This window comes from Rhyacophila brunnea, unplaced genomic scaffold, assembly GCF_057557595.1.
Source record: "Rhyacophila brunnea isolate RB1 unplaced genomic scaffold, BYU_Rbru_1.0 scaffold_256, whole genome shotgun sequence".
Taxonomy (NCBI): domain Eukaryota; kingdom Metazoa; phylum Arthropoda; class Insecta; order Trichoptera; family Rhyacophilidae; genus Rhyacophila; species Rhyacophila brunnea.
In genome coordinates, this window is record NW_028232921.1 from 1 (window position 1) to 18,569 (window position 18,569).

An 18,569-nucleotide genomic window follows, 5' to 3' on the forward strand; every position below is an offset into this window, starting at 1 on the left:
CTTCTGCCCGGAGAGCTCGCCAAGCACGCCGTCAGCGAAGGAACAAAGGCAGTCACCAAATACACCAGCTCCAAGTGAAGTCCATGAAGAAAGAATTATAAGCAAAGGCCCTTTTAAGGGCCGCCAATATTTTCAAATCGAATTGATCGAATCGCATGTTTCGCTATCAATATTTATGCCAGGCAGGAAAAATAAATCGACTGACCGCCCACCTATTGTAATAATAATACGAATATTTGTTACAATAATTATCTTGCATCTACGCTTATAATTATTATATCACTATCCAACACACCGTATTATTATAAACTAGACTAGATAACTAACTGAGCCCGCCACGAAGGATGATATGATATGATAGGAAAATAATAAGAATCGATGTATCTGTGAATAATTTTATTATTATTCAGTAATATACAACAATAAGTCATCATTATACTATTAATAATATTATCCATACATCTTAGGTGCATGGAATGCATGCGTGCGTGCGTGCATCTGAAAAAGAAAACATCACATTAGATTTAGGTACCTACATAACATGATATTACACATCTGTTTGTTATTTCATCGATCCTTCGATATGCGATACATAAATAATGCGAATCGGATAATTTTGCATCGTACGATAGATTTTATGTTACATACGTACATGACACACGGATTCGGGAATAGGGAATAGGGAATAGTTTATTCCGAATCCCCGATCGATATCTTAGAGTGATCTTCCTTCCAATGTCTTTATATTTGATTTCATATAGGTAGGTACTTGATAGTAACAAATAATGACATTTTTGTTGTCGGTTGTTATTGATGATTTCGGTTGCTATGGTTTTCTACTCTCATATTTCTGTCGTATGTATGCTTCGCATCGGTCATATTAAACGCACCCATAATATTATATCATATTATCATATTTAATTAATTAACTAACTATTTATTTACGATATTTCGCTTCACACTATCCATCCATCCATCCATCCATCTATCTATCTATCTATCGCGGGAGGGAGGGAGGCGCAGTGAGCGAGCGAGCGACCGATCGCGCCGTACCTATCGCAATCTATCGTTAGGTAACTAATTATTCGAATTGAACATTCTATTCTCGTGTCGTGCTTCCTTCTTCACCGTCGTGCACCGTGATACCGTGCACCATCGTCCGTCTGCTCGCCTGCTGCAGAACTTCGTGAACACCGCCGACTGCATCGAGCACCGCGGGGCCGCCGCCGTCGTCTTCGCCCGATACAGTAATGTTTGTATGCCGCGATCGTCTTGTGCTAACTCCGGCCGACTCGGGGGCGGATCGCGACGCCCGCGGGGGCGCCAGGGGCCCGCGGCCGATTGCAAACGCGAGAAGGTATATCGACGCGCCGGACGAAGGCTCGATCGTCGGAATCTGATAATTTTTAACGAATCTACGGCCATTTTCCCGACACGTTATGTGCGCGCGCGGACACAATTCCAATTTGAAACGCATCCCGCGAGCCCGAGGACAGACTCGCGACCATTCGCCCGCTTTGAAACGACAGACAGATCGGTGGGCGGCGCAACCGCCCACCCCTGAACCCCCTCGCTAGGGCGGCGGCTGCGAAAAATTGAAAAATATCGAGAGATCGAAGCAAAAATGCCGGTGCAATTCGTGACTAAAATCGCCGATCTAGACGAACGTCATCTCTGAGAGCGGCGTTCGCACATCGGTACTGCGGCACCCGTCTCGCTCTCGCCGTATACAATCCGCGAGCCGTTCGAGTCGTTTCACTCTAGCGCATCGTACAGATAGATAGCAAGCAGAATATACGCCGCGATATAATATAATATAATTTAATATTATATTTCATTCTATTATTCAATCAATCGAATAACGCAAAGATGGCAGATACAGCAGCACCCGTCACCGCTTCGCCGGTGCCCTCTACCCCCGCGAAGAAATCGGCAGCAGGCAAAGCCGCGAAGAAGCCCAAGGTCAAGCCGACGCATCCCAAGACCTCTGAGATGGTCAACAGCGCCATCAAAGAGCTGAAAGAGCGCGCCGGATCCTCCCTGCAGGCGATCAAAAAATACATCTCGGCCAACTACAAGGTGGACGCCGACAAGCTGGCGCCATTCATCAAGAAATACCTGAAGGGTGCCGTCGAATCCGGCGCCCTAGTGCAGACCAAAGGCAAGGGGGCCTCCGGTTCGTTCAAACTGGAAGCCGGCAAGGCCAAATCTGCGGGCGGCTCCGCCTCTGGCAAGAAGCCCGCCGCGAAGAAATCGCGCCCTGCCTCATCCAAGGAGAAGAAGGGCGCCGCGGCCGGCGGAGGCAAGTCTTCGGCCGCAGCCGCAAAGAAGAAGCCCGCGACCGCCATGAGAAAGTCGTCGGCTCCTCTCGAAACCGCGGCCAGATCGGCCGCAGCCGCCAAGAAAGCCGCCTCCCCCAAGAAGGCCGCCCCCGCCGCCAAGAAGGCCGCCAAGCCCAAGACCCCCACCAAGGCGAAGAAGTCAGCCAAGCCGCCCACCAAGAAGCCGAAGGCGCCTAAGCCCAAGAAGGCCGCTGCGAAGAAGCCCGCCGCGAAGAAAGCCGCTGCGAAGAAGTAAGAAGCCGCGATCGAATCTAATCTAATCATCACGATGACGATGATGCGACGACGGCAGCCCGGGAAGGGGGGTATCTCGGGTGGATGACGACGACGACAGTAGACGAGATGAATGAGGATAGAGATGGAGATGAATAATACGCGCTCGCTCGCATTTTATTGAAACAAAAGCCCTTTTCAGGGCTACCAACACAATTCAGGTGTCGACTGATATCGAACACGTAGATACGTCGTTATTTCTTTATTCAATTCGTATAGGTACTCCATACGTAAATTGCATAATATTATTACACTGTCTTATGTCAAGACGAATACTCACTCACCTAGCTAAAATTTAAAATTAACACTAAATTCATTTTTTTTTTTTTTTGTTGATTTGGTTAGGTTTGATTTGACTGAGTTAGGTTTGATTTGATTAAGTTAGGTTTGATGTGATCAGGTTAGGTTTGATTTGATCAGGTTAGGTTAGGTTTGATTTGATTTGATTAGGTTAGGTTTAATTTGATTAAGTTAGGTTTGATTTGATTAGGTTAGGTTTGATTTGACTGAGTTAGGTTTGATTTGATTAAGTTAGGTTTGATGTGATCAGGTTAGGTTTGATTTGATCAGGTTAGGTTTGATTTGATTAGGTTAGGTTTGATTTGATTGAGTTAGGTTTGATTTGGTTAGGTTAGGTTAGGTTTGATTTCATTAGGTTAGGTTTGATTTGATTAGGTTAAGTTTGATTTGCTTAGGTTAGATTTGATATCATTAGGTTAGGTTTGATTTGGTTAGGTTAGGTTTGATTTGATTAGGTTAGGTTTGATTTGGTTAGGTTAGGTTTGATTAGATTAGGTTAGGTTTGATTTGGTTAGGTTAGGTTTGATTTGGTTAGGTTAGGTTAGGTTTACCTAACCTAACCAAATCAAACCTAACCTAATAACCTAACCTAACCAAATCGAACCTAACCTAATCAAATCAAACCTAACCTAACCTAACCTAACCAAATCAAACCTAACTTAATCAAATCAAACCTAACCCAATCAAATCAAACCTAACCTGATCAAATCAAACCTAACCTAATCAAATCAAACCTAACTTAATCAAATCAAACCTAACCTAACCTAATCAAATCAAATCAAACCTAACCTAATCAAACCTAACCTAACCTAACCAAATCAAACCTAACTTAATCAAATCAAACCTAACCCAATCAAATCAAACCTAACCTGATCAAATCAAACCTAACATAATCAAATCAAACCAAACCCAATCAAACCTAACCAAATCAAACCTGACCTAATCAAATCAAACCTAACCTAACCAAATCAAACCTAACCTAATCAAATCAAACCTAACCTAACCAAATCAAACCTAACCTAATGATATCAAATCTAACCTAAGCAAATCAAACCTAACCTAATCAAATCAAACCAAACCTAACCTAATGATATCAAATCTAACCTAAGCAAATCAAACCTAACCTAATCAAATCAAATCAAACCTAACCTAATGATATCAAATCTAACCTAAGCAAATCAAACCTAACCTAATCAAATCAAACCTAACCTAATCAAATCAAACCTAACTTAATCAAATCAAACCTAACCTAAGCAAATCAAACCTAACCTAATCAAATCAAACCAAACCTAACCTAATGATATCAAATCTAACCTAAGCAAATCAAACCTAACCTAATGATATCAAATCTAACCTAAGCAAATCAAACCTAACCTAATCAAATCAAACCTAACCTAATCAAATCAAACCTAACTTAATCAAATCAAACCTAACCTAAGCAAATCAAACCTAACCTAAGCAAATCAAACCTAACCTAATCAAATCAAATCAAACCTAACCTAACCAAATCAAACCTAACCTAATGATATCAAATCTAACCTAACCTAAGCAAATCAAACCTAACCTAAGCAAATCAAACCTAACCTAATCAAATCAAACCTAACCTAATGAAATCAAACCTAACCTAACCAAATCTAACCTAACTTAATCAAATCAAATCTAACCTGTCAAAATCAAACCTAACCTAAGCAAATCAAACATATTTTCAGTTCAGAAACGTATAAAATAAATTGTATTTCACCTCCACCCTTCTATGCACACACCACTGCATGCATTATTACTGCGATACTATACGAATGCAAACGGATCGAACGAAATAGACATGGTGGCCCTGAAAAGGGCCGTTTGTATGCGAGTAGATAGATATATTCACATAATAATAGTTAAGCGGGCATAGCATTAAAACCAACCCACTCATCCATCATTATATTGTAGTAGTCAGTCTGTATTGTATCAAGACGAGATGGTATCGTATCGTATTGGCCAGCTTAGCCGCCGAAACCGTACAGGGTGCGACCCTGTCTCTTCAGGGCGTACACGACGTCCATGGCGGTGACGGTCTTCCTCTTCGCGTGCTCCGTGTAGGTGACGGCGTCCCTGATGACGTTCTCGAGGAACACCTTCAGGACTCCTCGGGTCTCTTCGTAAATCAAGCCAGATATGCGCTTGACTCCGCCGCGACGTGCCAGACGACGGATCGCAGGCTTCGTGATGCCCTGGATGTTATCGCGAAGAACCTTCCTGTGACGCTTGGCGCCACCTTTTCCCAATCCCTTTCCTCCTTTACCGCGACCGGTCATCTTGTATGCGTGTCAAAAAGTGGATGATGTCAAAAATCGAAACGATGCGATGCGCTCACTGCGGCCGCCAGACGAATTATGAATCTTTTAATTTTCTGACGTCTCTTTTTATAGACGCGCGTATGCGACGTCTCGCTCCCTTCCTTGCGAATTCAAGGCGCGGGCGAGTGCGTCTCGCTCTGGCGCGCCGCGGCGCAACCACGCCCAGTGCTGCGCATTTCGCGCAAAGCGAGTGCGCAATAAAGATAACGGCTATTAATAATAATTGCGGAATAGAATAAAAAAGGATATTTTAAAAAAAAATGAACTTTCAGGCAATATTTCGACCTCAAAACGATACGCCGACGAAAGTGATCACCCCCCACTGTTCCGCCGAAGGCGACCGCGTCGACCAATCGCAGCGAGCGGATCTCTCTATATAAGTCACCGAGTAGGGTCGCGCGCGCACTCCTCGTTGAACGCTCGTTTCAGAACCTACTACTTTGAAGAAGAAGACATGGCTCGTACCAAGCAGACTGCCCGAAAATCCACCGGCGGAAAAGCTCCCCGCAAACAGCTCGCCACGAAGGCCGCGAGGAAAAGCGCGCCGGCCACAGGAGGCGTGAAGAAGCCCCATCGTTACAGGCCCGGTACGGTCGCTCTCCGTGAGATCCGTCGCTATCAGAAGAGCACTGAGCTCCTCATCCGCAAGCTGCCCTTCCAGCGACTGGTGCGCGAGATCGCTCAAGATTTCAAGACCGATCTGCGCTTCCAGAGCTCCGCCGTCATGGCGCTGCAGGAGGCCAGCGAGGCGTACCTCGTCGGTCTATTCGAGGACACGAACCTTTGCGCCATCCACGCCAAACGCGTCACCATCATGCCCAAGGATATCCAGCTGGCGAGACGAATCCGCGGCGAACGCGCTTAAAAATTAAAAAAAATAATAATATTGTTATCATACCCATCTATCTATCTATCACAAAAGGCCCTTTTCAGGGCCGCAAATTTTTTGACATTCGAATGTTTACGCATCCGTGAGCGATCGATCGGTCGTTATGTGCCTGTAATAATAGTAGTATATTATTATACTACCTACTTGGCTATCTATTTTCCAAGTAAGTATAATATAATATCATTCTGCGTGTTCCACTATTTTTGGATAAATAGTTTTGTAAGTAATTTTGCGTCTGTTGTAATTGATCAATTGAACAGTCGATTAAATAAAATATACTTACCACCTAATAATATAATATAATAACGCAACGCGTGTGAGGTGAGATTCATCAAATAATATCTACCCTCATAATATTAATTAAACAGCCTCTTATCATATCTTACATAGATGCTCCTCACCTATATAAATAGGTACATATATCACAATCATTATCCTACAAAACTATTTAAACTACTGAAACCGCCACTCTTAACAAACAAGAGATCGACGCATCTCTATCTCCTCATGAATTACTACGAAATTATATACCTACTTTTTATTTTAGATGTATTTTCAAATATTGAATTTGCAGAACATTTATTGTAACATGGACAGTACTCTCTGTATTGCGCTAATACCTATAATAATAACAATTTCAATAATGTCCTACTGTCGATGAATAATGAGACACAATAACGAGCTCGACACGGATACGCTACCACTCGAATTTGAATAAAAATGGCGGCCCTGAAAAGGGCCTTTTGTACGACGATAGATGGATTAATATGCATGTAATCTTTATATTTTTTTTTTTACGCCTTCTTCTCAGTCTTCTTGGGCAAGAGCACCGCCTGGATGTTGGGCAGCACTCCTCCCTGGGCGATGGTGACGCCGGAGAGCAGCTTGTTCAGCTCCTCGTCGTTGCGGATGGCGAGCTGCAAATGACGAGGGATAATCCTGGTCTTCTTGTTGTCGCGGGCCGCGTTTCCCGCCAACTCGAGTACTTCGGCGGCGAGGTATTCCATGACGGCGGCCAGGTACACCGGCGCACCGGCACCCACCCTCTCGGCGTAGTTTCCCTTGCGCAGGAGCCTGTGTATGCGACCGACGGGGAACTGGAGTCCAGCGCGATTCGAACGAGACTTTGCCTTTCCCTTGACTTTACCGCCTTTTCCGCGACCAGACATGGCGAGACGGGGTAGTGTTGAAAATTAACTGTGCGAAAGAAGCGTCGACCTGAATCGACGGACGGTCCTTTGTCAAGTTTGCTTGAAAACTTTTTTTTGCGTTATTTTAGAATCGCGCGCGGTGCGGCCGCAGCGGGAGACGTGCGGCTCATAACGCGACTTGCAAAGCCGCGCGCCGATCGCTCTACACAGTGACCTGAAAGAGCGAGTCTAAGTTTGCGCGGGCATTCTCATTCGAGCCACCGCCGCCGATTGACACCGCGCACCTACCTAATCTATCTATCGTTATCGTAATACCCGTCGCCGATCATCATGCCGCCCAAGACTAGCGGAAAGGCCGCCAAGAAATCCGGCAAAGCCCAGAAGAACATCTCCAAGGGAGACAAGAAGAAGACAAAGAGGAGGAGGAAGGAGAGTTACGCAATCTACATCTACAAGGTGCTCAAGCAGGTGCACCCCGACACCGGAATCTCCAGTAAGGCGATGAGCATCATGAACAGCTTCGTCAACGACATCTTCGAGAGGATCGCCGCCGAAGCGTCGCGCCTCGCCCACTACAACAAGCGCTCCACCATCACCAGCAGGGAGATCCAGACCGCCGTCAGGCTCCTTCTGCCCGGAGAGCTCGCCAAGCACGCCGTCAGCGAAGGAACAAAGGCAGTCACCAAATACACCAGCTCCAAGTGAAGTCCATGAAGAAAGAATTATAAGCAAAGGCCCTTTTAAGGGCCGCCAATATTTTCAAATCGAATTGATCGAATCGCATGTTTCGCTATCAATATTTATGCCAGGCAGGAAAAATAAATCGACTGACCGCCCACCTATTGTAATAATAATACGAATATTTGTTACAATAATTATCTTGCATCTACGCTTATAATTATTATATCACTATCCAACACACCGTATTATTATAAACTAGACTAGATAACTAACTGAGCCCGCCACGAAGGATGATATGATATGATAGGAAAATAATAAGAATCGATGTATCTGTGAATAATTTTATTATTATTCAGTAATATACAACAATAAGTCATCATTATACTATTAATAATATTATCCATACATCTTAGGTGCATGGAATGCATGCGTGCGTGCGTGCATCTGAAAAAGAAAACATCACATTAGATTTAGGTACCTACATAACATGATATTACACATCTGTTTGTTATTTCATCGATCCTTCGATATGCGATACATAAATAATGCGAATCGGATAATTTTGCATCGTACGATAGATTTTATGTTACATACGTACATGACACACGGATTCGGGAATAGGGAATAGGGAATAGTTTATTCCGAATCCCCGATCGATATCTTAGAGTGATCTTCCTTCCAATGTCTTTATATTTGATTTCATATAGGTAGGTACTTGATAGTAACAAATAATGACATTTTTGTTGTCGGTTGTTATTGATGATTTCGGTTGCTATGGTTTTCTACTCTCATATTTCTGTCGTATGTATGCTTCGCATCGGTCATATTAAACGCACCCATAATATTATATCATATTATCATATTTAATTAATTAACTAACTATTTATTTACGATATTTCGCTTCACACTATCCATCCATCCATCCATCCATCTATCTATCTATCTATCGCGGGAGGGAGGGAGGCGCAGTGAGCGAGCGAGCGACCGATCGCGCCGTACCTATCGCAATCTATCGTTAGGTAACTAATTATTCGAATTGAACATTCTATTCTCGTGTCGTGCTTCCTTCTTCACCGTCGTGCACCGTGATACCGTGCACCATCGTCCGTCTGCTCGCCTGCTGCAGAACTTCGTGAACACCGCCGACTGCATCGAGCACCGCGGGGCCGCCGCCGTCGTCTTCGCCCGATACAGTAATGTTTGTATGCCGCGATCGTCTTGTGCTAACTCCGGCCGACTCGGGGGCGGATCGCGACGCCCGCGGGGGCGCCAGGGGCCCGCGGCCGATTGCAAACGCGAGAAGGTATATCGACGCGCCGGACGAAGGCTCGATCGTCGGAATCTGATAATTTTTAACGAATCTACGGCCATTTTCCCGACACGTTATGTGCGCGCGCGGACACAATTCCAATTTGAAACGCATCCCGCGAGCCCGAGGACAGACTCGCGACCATTCGCCCGCTTTGAAACGACAGACAGATCGGTGGGCGGCGCAACCGCCCACCCCTGAACCCCCTCGCTAGGGCGGCGGCTGCGAAAAATTGAAAAATATCGAGAGATCGAAGCAAAAATGCCGGTGCAATTCGTGACTAAAATCGCCGATCTAGACGAACGTCATCTCTGAGAGCGGCGTTCGCACATCGGTACTGCGGCACCCGTCTCGCTCTCGCCGTATACAATCCGCGAGCCGTTCGAGTCGTTTCACTCTAGCGCATCGTACAGATAGATAGCAAGCAGAATATACGCCGCGATATAATATAATATAATTTAATATTATATTTCATTCTATTATTCAATCAATCGAATAACGCAAAGATGGCAGATACAGCAGCACCCGTCACCGCTTCGCCGGTGCCCTCTACCCCCGCGAAGAAATCGGCAGCAGGCAAAGCCGCGAAGAAGCCCAAGGTCAAGCCGACGCATCCCAAGACCTCTGAGATGGTCAACAGCGCCATCAAAGAGCTGAAAGAGCGCGCCGGATCCTCCCTGCAGGCGATCAAAAAATACATCTCGGCCAACTACAAGGTGGACGCCGACAAGCTGGCGCCATTCATCAAGAAATACCTGAAGGGTGCCGTCGAATCCGGCGCCCTAGTGCAGACCAAAGGCAAGGGGGCCTCCGGTTCGTTCAAACTGGAAGCCGGCAAGGCCAAATCTGCGGGCGGCTCCGCCTCTGGCAAGAAGCCCGCCGCGAAGAAATCGCGCCCTGCCTCATCCAAGGAGAAGAAGGGCGCCGCGGCCGGCGGAGGCAAGTCTTCGGCCGCAGCCGCAAAGAAGAAGCCCGCGACCGCCATGAGAAAGTCGTCGGCTCCTCTCGAAACCGCGGCCAGATCGGCCGCAGCCGCCAAGAAAGCCGCCTCCCCCAAGAAGGCCGCCCCCGCCGCCAAGAAGGCCGCCAAGCCCAAGACCCCCACCAAGGCGAAGAAGTCAGCCAAGCCGCCCACCAAGAAGCCGAAGGCGCCTAAGCCCAAGAAGGCCGCTGCGAAGAAGCCCGCCGCGAAGAAAGCCGCTGCGAAGAAGTAAGAAGCCGCGATCGAATCTAATCTAATCATCACGATGACGATGATGCGACGACGGCAGCCCGGGAAGGGGGGTATCTCGGGTGGATGACGACGACGACAGTAGACGAGATGAATGAGGATAGAGATGGAGATGAATAATACGCGCTCGCTCGCATTTTATTGAAACAAAAGCCCTTTTCAGGGCTACCAACACAATTCAGGTGTCGACTGATATCGAACACGTAGATACGTCGTTATTTCTTTATTCAATTCGTATAGGTACTCCATACGTAAATTGCATAATATTATTACACTGTCTTATGTCAAGACGAATACTCACTCACCTAGCTAAAATTTAAAATTAACACTAAATTCATTTTTTTTTTTTTTTGTTGATTTGGTTAGGTTTGATTTGACTGAGTTAGGTTTGATTTGATTAAGTTAGGTTTGATGTGATCAGGTTAGGTTTGATTTGATCAGGTTAGGTTAGGTTTGATTTGATTTGATTAGGTTAGGTTTAATTTGATTAAGTTAGGTTTGATTTGATTAGGTTAGGTTTGATTTGACTGAGTTAGGTTTGATTTGATTAAGTTAGGTTTGATGTGATCAGGTTAGGTTTGATTTGATCAGGTTAGGTTTGATTTGATTAGGTTAGGTTTGATTTGATTGAGTTAGGTTTGATTTGGTTAGGTTAGGTTAGGTTTGATTTCATTAGGTTAGGTTTGATTTGATTAGGTTAAGTTTGATTTGCTTAGGTTAGATTTGATATCATTAGGTTAGGTTTGATTTGGTTAGGTTAGGTTTGATTTGATTAGGTTAGGTTTGATTTGGTTAGGTTAGGTTTGATTAGATTAGGTTAGGTTTGATTTGGTTAGGTTAGGTTTGATTTGGTTAGGTTAGGTTAGGTTTACCTAACCTAACCAAATCAAACCTAACCTAATAACCTAACCTAACCAAATCGAACCTAACCTAATCAAATCAAACCTAACCTAACCTAACCTAACCAAATCAAACCTAACTTAATCAAATCAAACCTAACCCAATCAAATCAAACCTAACCTGATCAAATCAAACCTAACCTAATCAAATCAAACCTAACTTAATCAAATCAAACCTAACCTAACCTAATCAAATCAAATCAAACCTAACCTAATCAAACCTAACCTAACCTAACCAAATCAAACCTAACTTAATCAAATCAAACCTAACCCAATCAAATCAAACCTAACCTGATCAAATCAAACCTAACATAATCAAATCAAACCAAACCCAATCAAACCTAACCAAATCAAACCTGACCTAATCAAATCAAACCTAACCTAACCAAATCAAACCTAACCTAATCAAATCAAACCTAACCTAACCAAATCAAACCTAACCTAATGATATCAAATCTAACCTAAGCAAATCAAACCTAACCTAATCAAATCAAACCAAACCTAACCTAATGATATCAAATCTAACCTAAGCAAATCAAACCTAACCTAATCAAATCAAATCAAACCTAACCTAATGATATCAAATCTAACCTAAGCAAATCAAACCTAACCTAATCAAATCAAACCTAACCTAATCAAATCAAACCTAACTTAATCAAATCAAACCTAACCTAAGCAAATCAAACCTAACCTAATCAAATCAAACCAAACCTAACCTAATGATATCAAATCTAACCTAAGCAAATCAAACCTAACCTAATGATATCAAATCTAACCTAAGCAAATCAAACCTAACCTAATCAAATCAAACCTAACCTAATCAAATCAAACCTAACTTAATCAAATCAAACCTAACCTAAGCAAATCAAACCTAACCTAAGCAAATCAAACCTAACCTAATCAAATCAAATCAAACCTAACCTAACCAAATCAAACCTAACCTAATGATATCAAATCTAACCTAACCTAAGCAAATCAAACCTAACCTAAGCAAATCAAACCTAACCTAATCAAATCAAACCTAACCTAATGAAATCAAACCTAACCTAACCAAATCTAACCTAACTTAATCAAATCAAATCTAACCTGTCAAAATCAAACCTAACCTAAGCAAATCAAACATATTTTCAGTTCAGAAACGTATAAAATAAATTGTATTTCACCTCCACCCTTCTATGCACACACCACTGCATGCATTATTACTGCGATACTATACGAATGCAAACGGATCGAACGAAATAGACATGGTGGCCCTGAAAAGGGCCGTTTGTATGCGAGTAGATAGATATATTCACATAATAATAGTTAAGCGGGCATAGCATTAAAACCAACCCACTCATCCATCATTATATTGTAGTAGTCAGTCTGTATTGTATCAAGACGAGATGGTATCGTATCGTATTGGCCAGCTTAGCCGCCGAAACCGTACAGGGTGCGACCCTGTCTCTTCAGGGCGTACACGACGTCCATGGCGGTGACGGTCTTCCTCTTCGCGTGCTCCGTGTAGGTGACGGCGTCCCTGATGACGTTCTCGAGGAACACCTTCAGGACTCCTCGGGTCTCTTCGTAAATCAAGCCAGATATGCGCTTGACTCCGCCGCGACGTGCCAGACGACGGATCGCAGGCTTCGTGATGCCCTGGATGTTATCGCGAAGAACCTTCCTGTGACGCTTGGCGCCACCTTTTCCCAATCCCTTTCCTCCTTTACCGCGACCGGTCATCTTGTATGCGTGTCAAAAAGTGGATGATGTCAAAAATCGAAACGATGCGATGCGCTCACTGCGGCCGCCAGACGAATTATGAATCTTTTAATTTTCTGACGTCTCTTTTTATAGACGCGCGTATGCGACGTCTCGCTCCCTTCCTTGCGAATTCAAGGCGCGGGCGAGTGCGTCTCGCTCTGGCGCGCCGCGGCGCAACCACGCCCAGTGCTGCGCATTTCGCGCAAAGCGAGTGCGCAATAAAGATAACGGCTATTAATAATAATTGCGGAATAGAATAAAAAAGGATATTTTAAAAAAAAATGAACTTTCAGGCAATATTTCGACCTCAAAACGATACGCCGACGAAAGTGATCACCCCCCACTGTTCCGCCGAAGGCGACCGCGTCGACCAATCGCAGCGAGCGGATCTCTCTATATAAGTCACCGAGTAGGGTCGCGCGCGCACTCCTCGTTGAACGCTCGTTTCAGAACCTACTACTTTGAAGAAGAAGACATGGCTCGTACCAAGCAGACTGCCCGAAAATCCACCGGCGGAAAAGCTCCCCGCAAACAGCTCGCCACGAAGGCCGCGAGGAAAAGCGCGCCGGCCACAGGAGGCGTGAAGAAGCCCCATCGTTACAGGCCCGGTACGGTCGCTCTCCGTGAGATCCGTCGCTATCAGAAGAGCACTGAGCTCCTCATCCGCAAGCTGCCCTTCCAGCGACTGGTGCGCGAGATCGCTCAAGATTTCAAGACCGATCTGCGCTTCCAGAGCTCCGCCGTCATGGCGCTGCAGGAGGCCAGCGAGGCGTACCTCGTCGGTCTATTCGAGGACACGAACCTTTGCGCCATCCACGCCAAACGCGTCACCATCATGCCCAAGGATATCCAGCTGGCGAGACGAATCCGCGGCGAACGCGCTTAAAAATTAAAAAAAATAATAATATTGTTATCATACCCATCTATCTATCTATCACAAAAGGCCCTTTTCAGGGCCGCAAATTTTTTGACATTCGAATGTTTACGCATCCGTGAGCGATCGATCGGTCGTTATGTGCCTGTAATAATAGTAGTATATTATTATACTACCTACTTGGCTATCTATTTTCCAAGTAAGTATAATATAATATCATTCTGCGTGTTCCACTATTTTTGGATAAATAGTTTTGTAAGTAATTTTGCGTCTGTTGTAATTGATCAATTGAACAGTCGATTAAATAAAATATACTTACCACCTAATAATATAATATAATAACGCAACGCGTGTGAGGTGAGATTCATCAAATAATATCTACCCTCATAATATTAATTAAACAGCCTCTTATCATATCTTACATAGATGCTCCTCACCTATATAAATAGGTACATATATCACAATCATTATCCTACAAAACTATTTAAACTACTGAAACCGCCACTCTTAACAAACAAGAGATCGACGCATCTCTATCTCCTCATGAATTACTACGAAATTATATACCTACTTTTTATTTTAGATGTATTTTCAAATATTGAATTTGCAGAACATTTATTGTAACATGGACAGTACTCTCTGTATTGCGCTAATACCTATAATAATAACAATTTCAATAATGTCCTACTGTCGATGAATAATGAGACACAATAACGAGCTCGACACGGATACGCTACCACTCGAATTTGAATAAAAATGGCGGCCCTGAAAAGGGCCTTTTGTACGACGATAGATGGATTAATATGCATGTAATCTTTATATTTTTTTTTTTACGCCTTCTTCTCAGTCTTCTTGGGCAAGAGCACCGCCTGGATGTTGGGCAGCACTCCTCCCTGGGGGTGCCGGTGCGCCGGTGTAGCAGCTGTCCGCTCGTGCGGATGGAGAGAGCCTCGCACGCCGATGGTACTTCGAGTTGCGGGAAACGCGGCCCTGCGACCCGCGTTTCCCGCCAACTCGAGTACTTCGGCGGCGAGGTATTCCATGACGGCGGCCAGGTACACCGGCGCACCGGCACCCACCCTCTCGGCGTAGTTTCCCTTGCGCAGGAGCCTGTGTATGCGACCGACGGGGAACTGGAGTCCAGCGCGATTCGAACGAGACTTTGCCTTTCCCTTGACTTTACCGCCTTTTCCGCGACCAGACATGGCGAGACGGGGTAGTGTTGAAAATTAACTGTGCGAAAGAAGCGTCGACCTGAATCGACGGACGGTCCTTTGTCAAGTTTGCTTGAAAACTGCTTGCTTGGGGTAATGGCAATGTTTAACTGGGGCGCCGACTCAAATGGGAGTCATCCCCGTTATCTCTAGTTACTGTCGTTGTGATTGCCTTAGGGTATTTTTGTACCGCTTCTGAGTTCGTTGGGCCTCGGTGGCTTCGCGACCGGACCGAGGCCCAATTTGTGGTCTCGATTAAGTGGTCTCTATTGGTTTAAGGAAAAGTTGCTGGCGCATTCTCACTTCTGCCGTCCGTCGATTGTCGTCCGTTTTCAGCACCTACGCGTTTGGGTGTCTGTCCTCTTCGTTGTCGTCGTCTTCGCCTCTCGGTAGGCTGGTTTCTTCTGCGGTCTTGTGTCGCAGGAGTTCAGGGTCTCGGCTAAAGGATGATTGATGCAATTCCCTCGAGTAGCAATTTATCTTTTTTGCTTAGCCCTTTGTCTGTGTGGTTTGGTATTTATTATTTTTTAATACCTAGGGTGGGTGGGTTCTGAGACTTGCACTTAAGTCAAGTGACAGACTGGCCACCATCTTTTTTTATTTATTTTATACTCGAGGGAAGTTCGATCTCCAGGTGTCACAATGGGGTCCCGATTGCGGTCGCTAAGAAAGAATGGAAGGTCTGCAGGGAAGTAAGGATGTGGGTAGCTAGGGGGGCATCAGTAGAAGAACCTTTCTTGGCCGGTCAAATTCTGTCTGTGCGTGTATGTCGTATTGTAATAGGTGTGAAATTGTCGTGTTGGGATGGTTCGAGATGGAGCTGTAGAATTGCTTCGTGAGCTTGAGGATATGGGTTTGGAGGGTTTCCATGTTAAGATCGCTGTGTAGTGTTGTGTTCCTGACGAACCAGGGAGCATTGGTGATAGCTCGTAGTGTTTTGTTCTGTGTGATTTGTAGCTGGTTTAGATACTTAAGACCTGCGTATGCCCAGACGGGGCATGCGTAAGTCATGATCGGTCTGACTATGGCTGTGTATAATAGCAGCTTGCTGCGATAGGCAAGCTTGCTCCTATGTCCTATCATCGGTGTGAGCATGGCTAATACTGTGTTGGCTTGGCGTTTTTTATCGCAAATGTGCTCAAAGAATGTGAGTCTTCTGTCTAGCGTAAGACCTAGGTATTTGACCGAGTCGGTCCAAGGGATTTTAGTCTTGTTCATAACCAGGTGATCTATGGTGCGCTTTCGCTTTGCATGGCGGCGCGCGAAGTAAACGGCTTTGCTTTTATCTGCATTTATTTTTATACGCCATTTATCGCACCAGGTGGAAACCTGGTCGGCCGACCTTTGGACTAACTCTGTTGCTCTGTTTCTGTTTATGGATTTGGACAGGATGGCTGTGTCGTCAGCATATTGTGCTAATATGCAAGAATCTGCTGATGTATCTACTGGTATTGGGATATCCCGAGTGTATAGGTTATACAGGGTCGGGGCAAGCACGGAGCCTTGAGGGACTCCGGCCGTTGCTGGTCTGATAGAGGATTTTGCTCCATACAGTTTGACTGCGAAGCGTCTATTGGTGAGGAAGGAATTCAGTATCCTGATTGTTGGCTGATCTATTTCGGCCTCTGATAGCTTTACTACGAGTCCTTCGACCCAAACTTTATCAAAAGCTTTGGCTATGTCTAAGAACAAGCCAACAGTGTAAGTGTGGTGATTAAAACCGTCTGTAATGTATTCAGTGACACGTAGCAACTGGTGATTAGTGGCGTGACCGGCCCTAAATCCATGTTGCTCGTCCGGTATGAGTTTTTTCTCAAAGATAGTGATTTGAAGTCTGGAGTTTATGATTCTTTCGAGAATTTTGCTCATCGTAGGGAGGAGACTTATCGGCCTATGGTTCTCAGGTAAGGTGTGGTTTTTACCTGGTTTTGGAAATAGGATAATATCTGCTAGTTTCCAATCGTCTGGGAAGTATTGTGATTCTAAACAGGCATTGATGATCCCTGTTAAGGCTAATACTCCTTTTTCTGGTAATTTTTTTAAGGTGAGGTTACTCACCCCGTCATTGCCTGGCGCTTTGCGATTTTTAAGTCGCTTAATTAAATATTCAACCTCTTGAGTGGTGGTTGGTAATATCGGTGTGGGTGGAGGATCTATCCTGTCGTGAATTATTGCGCTGGCCCTGTCCATAACTGAATTTACGTGACGGGTGATGTGTCTGTTATTGTAGTCTATGTCATTAGGTGTGAATTGACCTTGGAGGCTGTCCGCAAAAACCTCGAGTTTCTCCTCTGTGGTATATACTGTCTTAGTATGACCTTTCAGGGGGTTGATCGGGCACTTTGGCCTTCTCAGGGCCTTAGAGACCTTCCAGTAGGGGTCGCTACCCTTAGTTAATTCTATGAGTTTGTTGTTCCAGTTATCCTGGGCGTGTTCTCTATTAAGTTTCCTAACGCTACTCCTAAGTTTTTTAAACTTGGCAACAGAGGGTTCATCTCCCAATATTTGGGCGATCTTCCTAGCGCGGTTTTTCTCTGTGATTTTTAATCTAGTGGCTTTAGGTATATCTAATCTATGCAATTCAGCCGGGCTGATTGGTGTTGAGGCGGCTTTGACTGCCTCTTGTATTGAGGTCGTCAAGTCCCTCACTGCGGAGTCTATTTTAGTAGTGGATGTGAGATCTGATGCTAGAGTGTGGTGTTCCTCCAGATGAATTCCGAAGTCCTCCCAAGATACTTTATATCTTGAGGTGTTCGGTGGCGTAACTAATGGATCTAACGGGTCCCCGAGGAACATTAATACCGGTTTGTGATCTGAATTTAATTCGTCAACCGTGCGAATAATGGGAAAAAAGTTTGTATTACGGAGGATGGCGAAGTCTATAATGCTAGGTCTCCCATGTACAGGGAACATGGTTGGCGTGAGAGGTGCTGCTATGACTGATTGAGTGTCCTGAGTGAACTGTAGTAATAACTCACCACGGGGTGTCGATTTGTAGTTGTTCCAAGCAGGATGCTTGGCGTTGAAATCGCCCGCTATTATTGTGGGAGTATCATTGATGGTGTCGAGAAGACTATCGTAATCTAACCTGGTTGGTGCCTGCTGGGGTCGGATGTAAATAGATGTGAATTTAACTAAGCCGTAATTCTTAGTTGTTACTAGTATCGAGGTTGATTCTATAGCCTGACGAGTGGCGCGCGCGGGTGGCTGAGAGTGTATTGAACAGTGCTCGATAGTTGATTTTACGAGGATGGCTGTTCCGCCACCTTTGGTTAGTCTGTCGTTCCTGTGTATAGTGTAGTTAGGTATGTTAAATCGATG

The 18,569-nt window shown here is 44.8% G+C and overlaps 9 protein-coding genes across 9 annotated transcripts; 5 read left to right on the forward strand and 4 right to left on the reverse strand.

Moving 5' to 3' along the window:
* The first annotated feature begins 1,744 nt into the window (after positions 1-1,744).
* On the forward strand, positions 1,745-2,856 carry LOC147068722 (uncharacterized). The gene has a single exon (XM_085951847.1). The coding sequence runs from the start codon at positions 1,870-1,872 to the stop codon at positions 2,575-2,577; it is 708 nt and encodes a 235-aa protein (XP_085807973.1). The 5' UTR covers positions 1,745-1,869; the 3' UTR covers positions 2,578-2,856.
* Positions 2,857-4,894: 2,038 nt separating this feature from the next.
* LOC147068723 (histone H4) lies at positions 4,895-5,277 on the reverse strand. Its single transcript, XM_085951842.1, has one exon. The coding sequence runs from the start codon at positions 5,213-5,215 to the stop codon at positions 4,904-4,906; it is 312 nt and encodes a 103-aa protein (XP_085807968.1). The 5' UTR covers positions 5,216-5,277; the 3' UTR covers positions 4,895-4,903.
* Positions 5,278-5,525: 248 nt separating this feature from the next.
* On the forward strand, positions 5,526-6,151 carry LOC147068724 (histone H3). Its single transcript, XM_085951819.1, has one exon. It carries the CDS (start codon positions 5,712-5,714, stop codon positions 6,120-6,122), a length of 411 nt encoding a protein of 136 aa, XP_085807945.1. The 5' UTR covers positions 5,526-5,711; the 3' UTR covers positions 6,123-6,151.
* Positions 6,152-6,811: 660 nt separating this feature from the next.
* On the reverse strand, positions 6,812-7,389 carry LOC147068725 (histone H2A). Its single transcript, XM_085951822.1, has one exon. It carries the CDS (start codon positions 7,313-7,315, stop codon positions 6,941-6,943), a length of 375 nt encoding a protein of 124 aa, XP_085807948.1. The 5' UTR covers positions 7,316-7,389; the 3' UTR covers positions 6,812-6,940.
* Positions 7,390-7,559: 170 nt separating this feature from the next.
* On the forward strand, positions 7,560-8,025 carry LOC147068726 (histone H2B-like). The gene has a single exon (XM_085951821.1). The coding sequence runs from the start codon at positions 7,628-7,630 to the stop codon at positions 8,000-8,002; it is 375 nt and encodes a 124-aa protein (XP_085807947.1). The 5' UTR covers positions 7,560-7,627; the 3' UTR covers positions 8,003-8,025.
* Positions 8,026-9,668: 1,643 nt separating this feature from the next.
* On the forward strand, positions 9,669-10,780 carry LOC147068727 (uncharacterized). Its single transcript, XM_085951820.1, has one exon. The coding sequence runs from the start codon at positions 9,794-9,796 to the stop codon at positions 10,499-10,501; it is 708 nt and encodes a 235-aa protein (XP_085807946.1). The 5' UTR covers positions 9,669-9,793; the 3' UTR covers positions 10,502-10,780.
* Positions 10,781-12,818: 2,038 nt separating this feature from the next.
* LOC147068728 (histone H4) lies at positions 12,819-13,201 on the reverse strand. The gene has a single exon (XM_085951845.1). It carries the CDS (start codon positions 13,137-13,139, stop codon positions 12,828-12,830), a length of 312 nt encoding a protein of 103 aa, XP_085807971.1. The 5' UTR covers positions 13,140-13,201; the 3' UTR covers positions 12,819-12,827.
* Positions 13,202-13,461: 260 nt separating this feature from the next.
* On the forward strand, positions 13,462-14,075 carry LOC147068729 (histone H3). Its single transcript, XM_085951843.1, has one exon. It carries the CDS (start codon positions 13,636-13,638, stop codon positions 14,044-14,046), a length of 411 nt encoding a protein of 136 aa, XP_085807969.1. The 5' UTR covers positions 13,462-13,635; the 3' UTR covers positions 14,047-14,075.
* Positions 14,076-14,864: 789 nt separating this feature from the next.
* LOC147068730 (histone H2A-like) lies at positions 14,865-15,301 on the reverse strand. Its single transcript, XM_085951844.1, has one exon. The coding sequence runs from the start codon at positions 15,237-15,239 to the stop codon at positions 14,865-14,867; it is 375 nt and encodes a 124-aa protein (XP_085807970.1). The 5' UTR covers positions 15,240-15,301.
* Between the last annotated feature and the right edge of the window lie 3,268 nt (positions 15,302-18,569).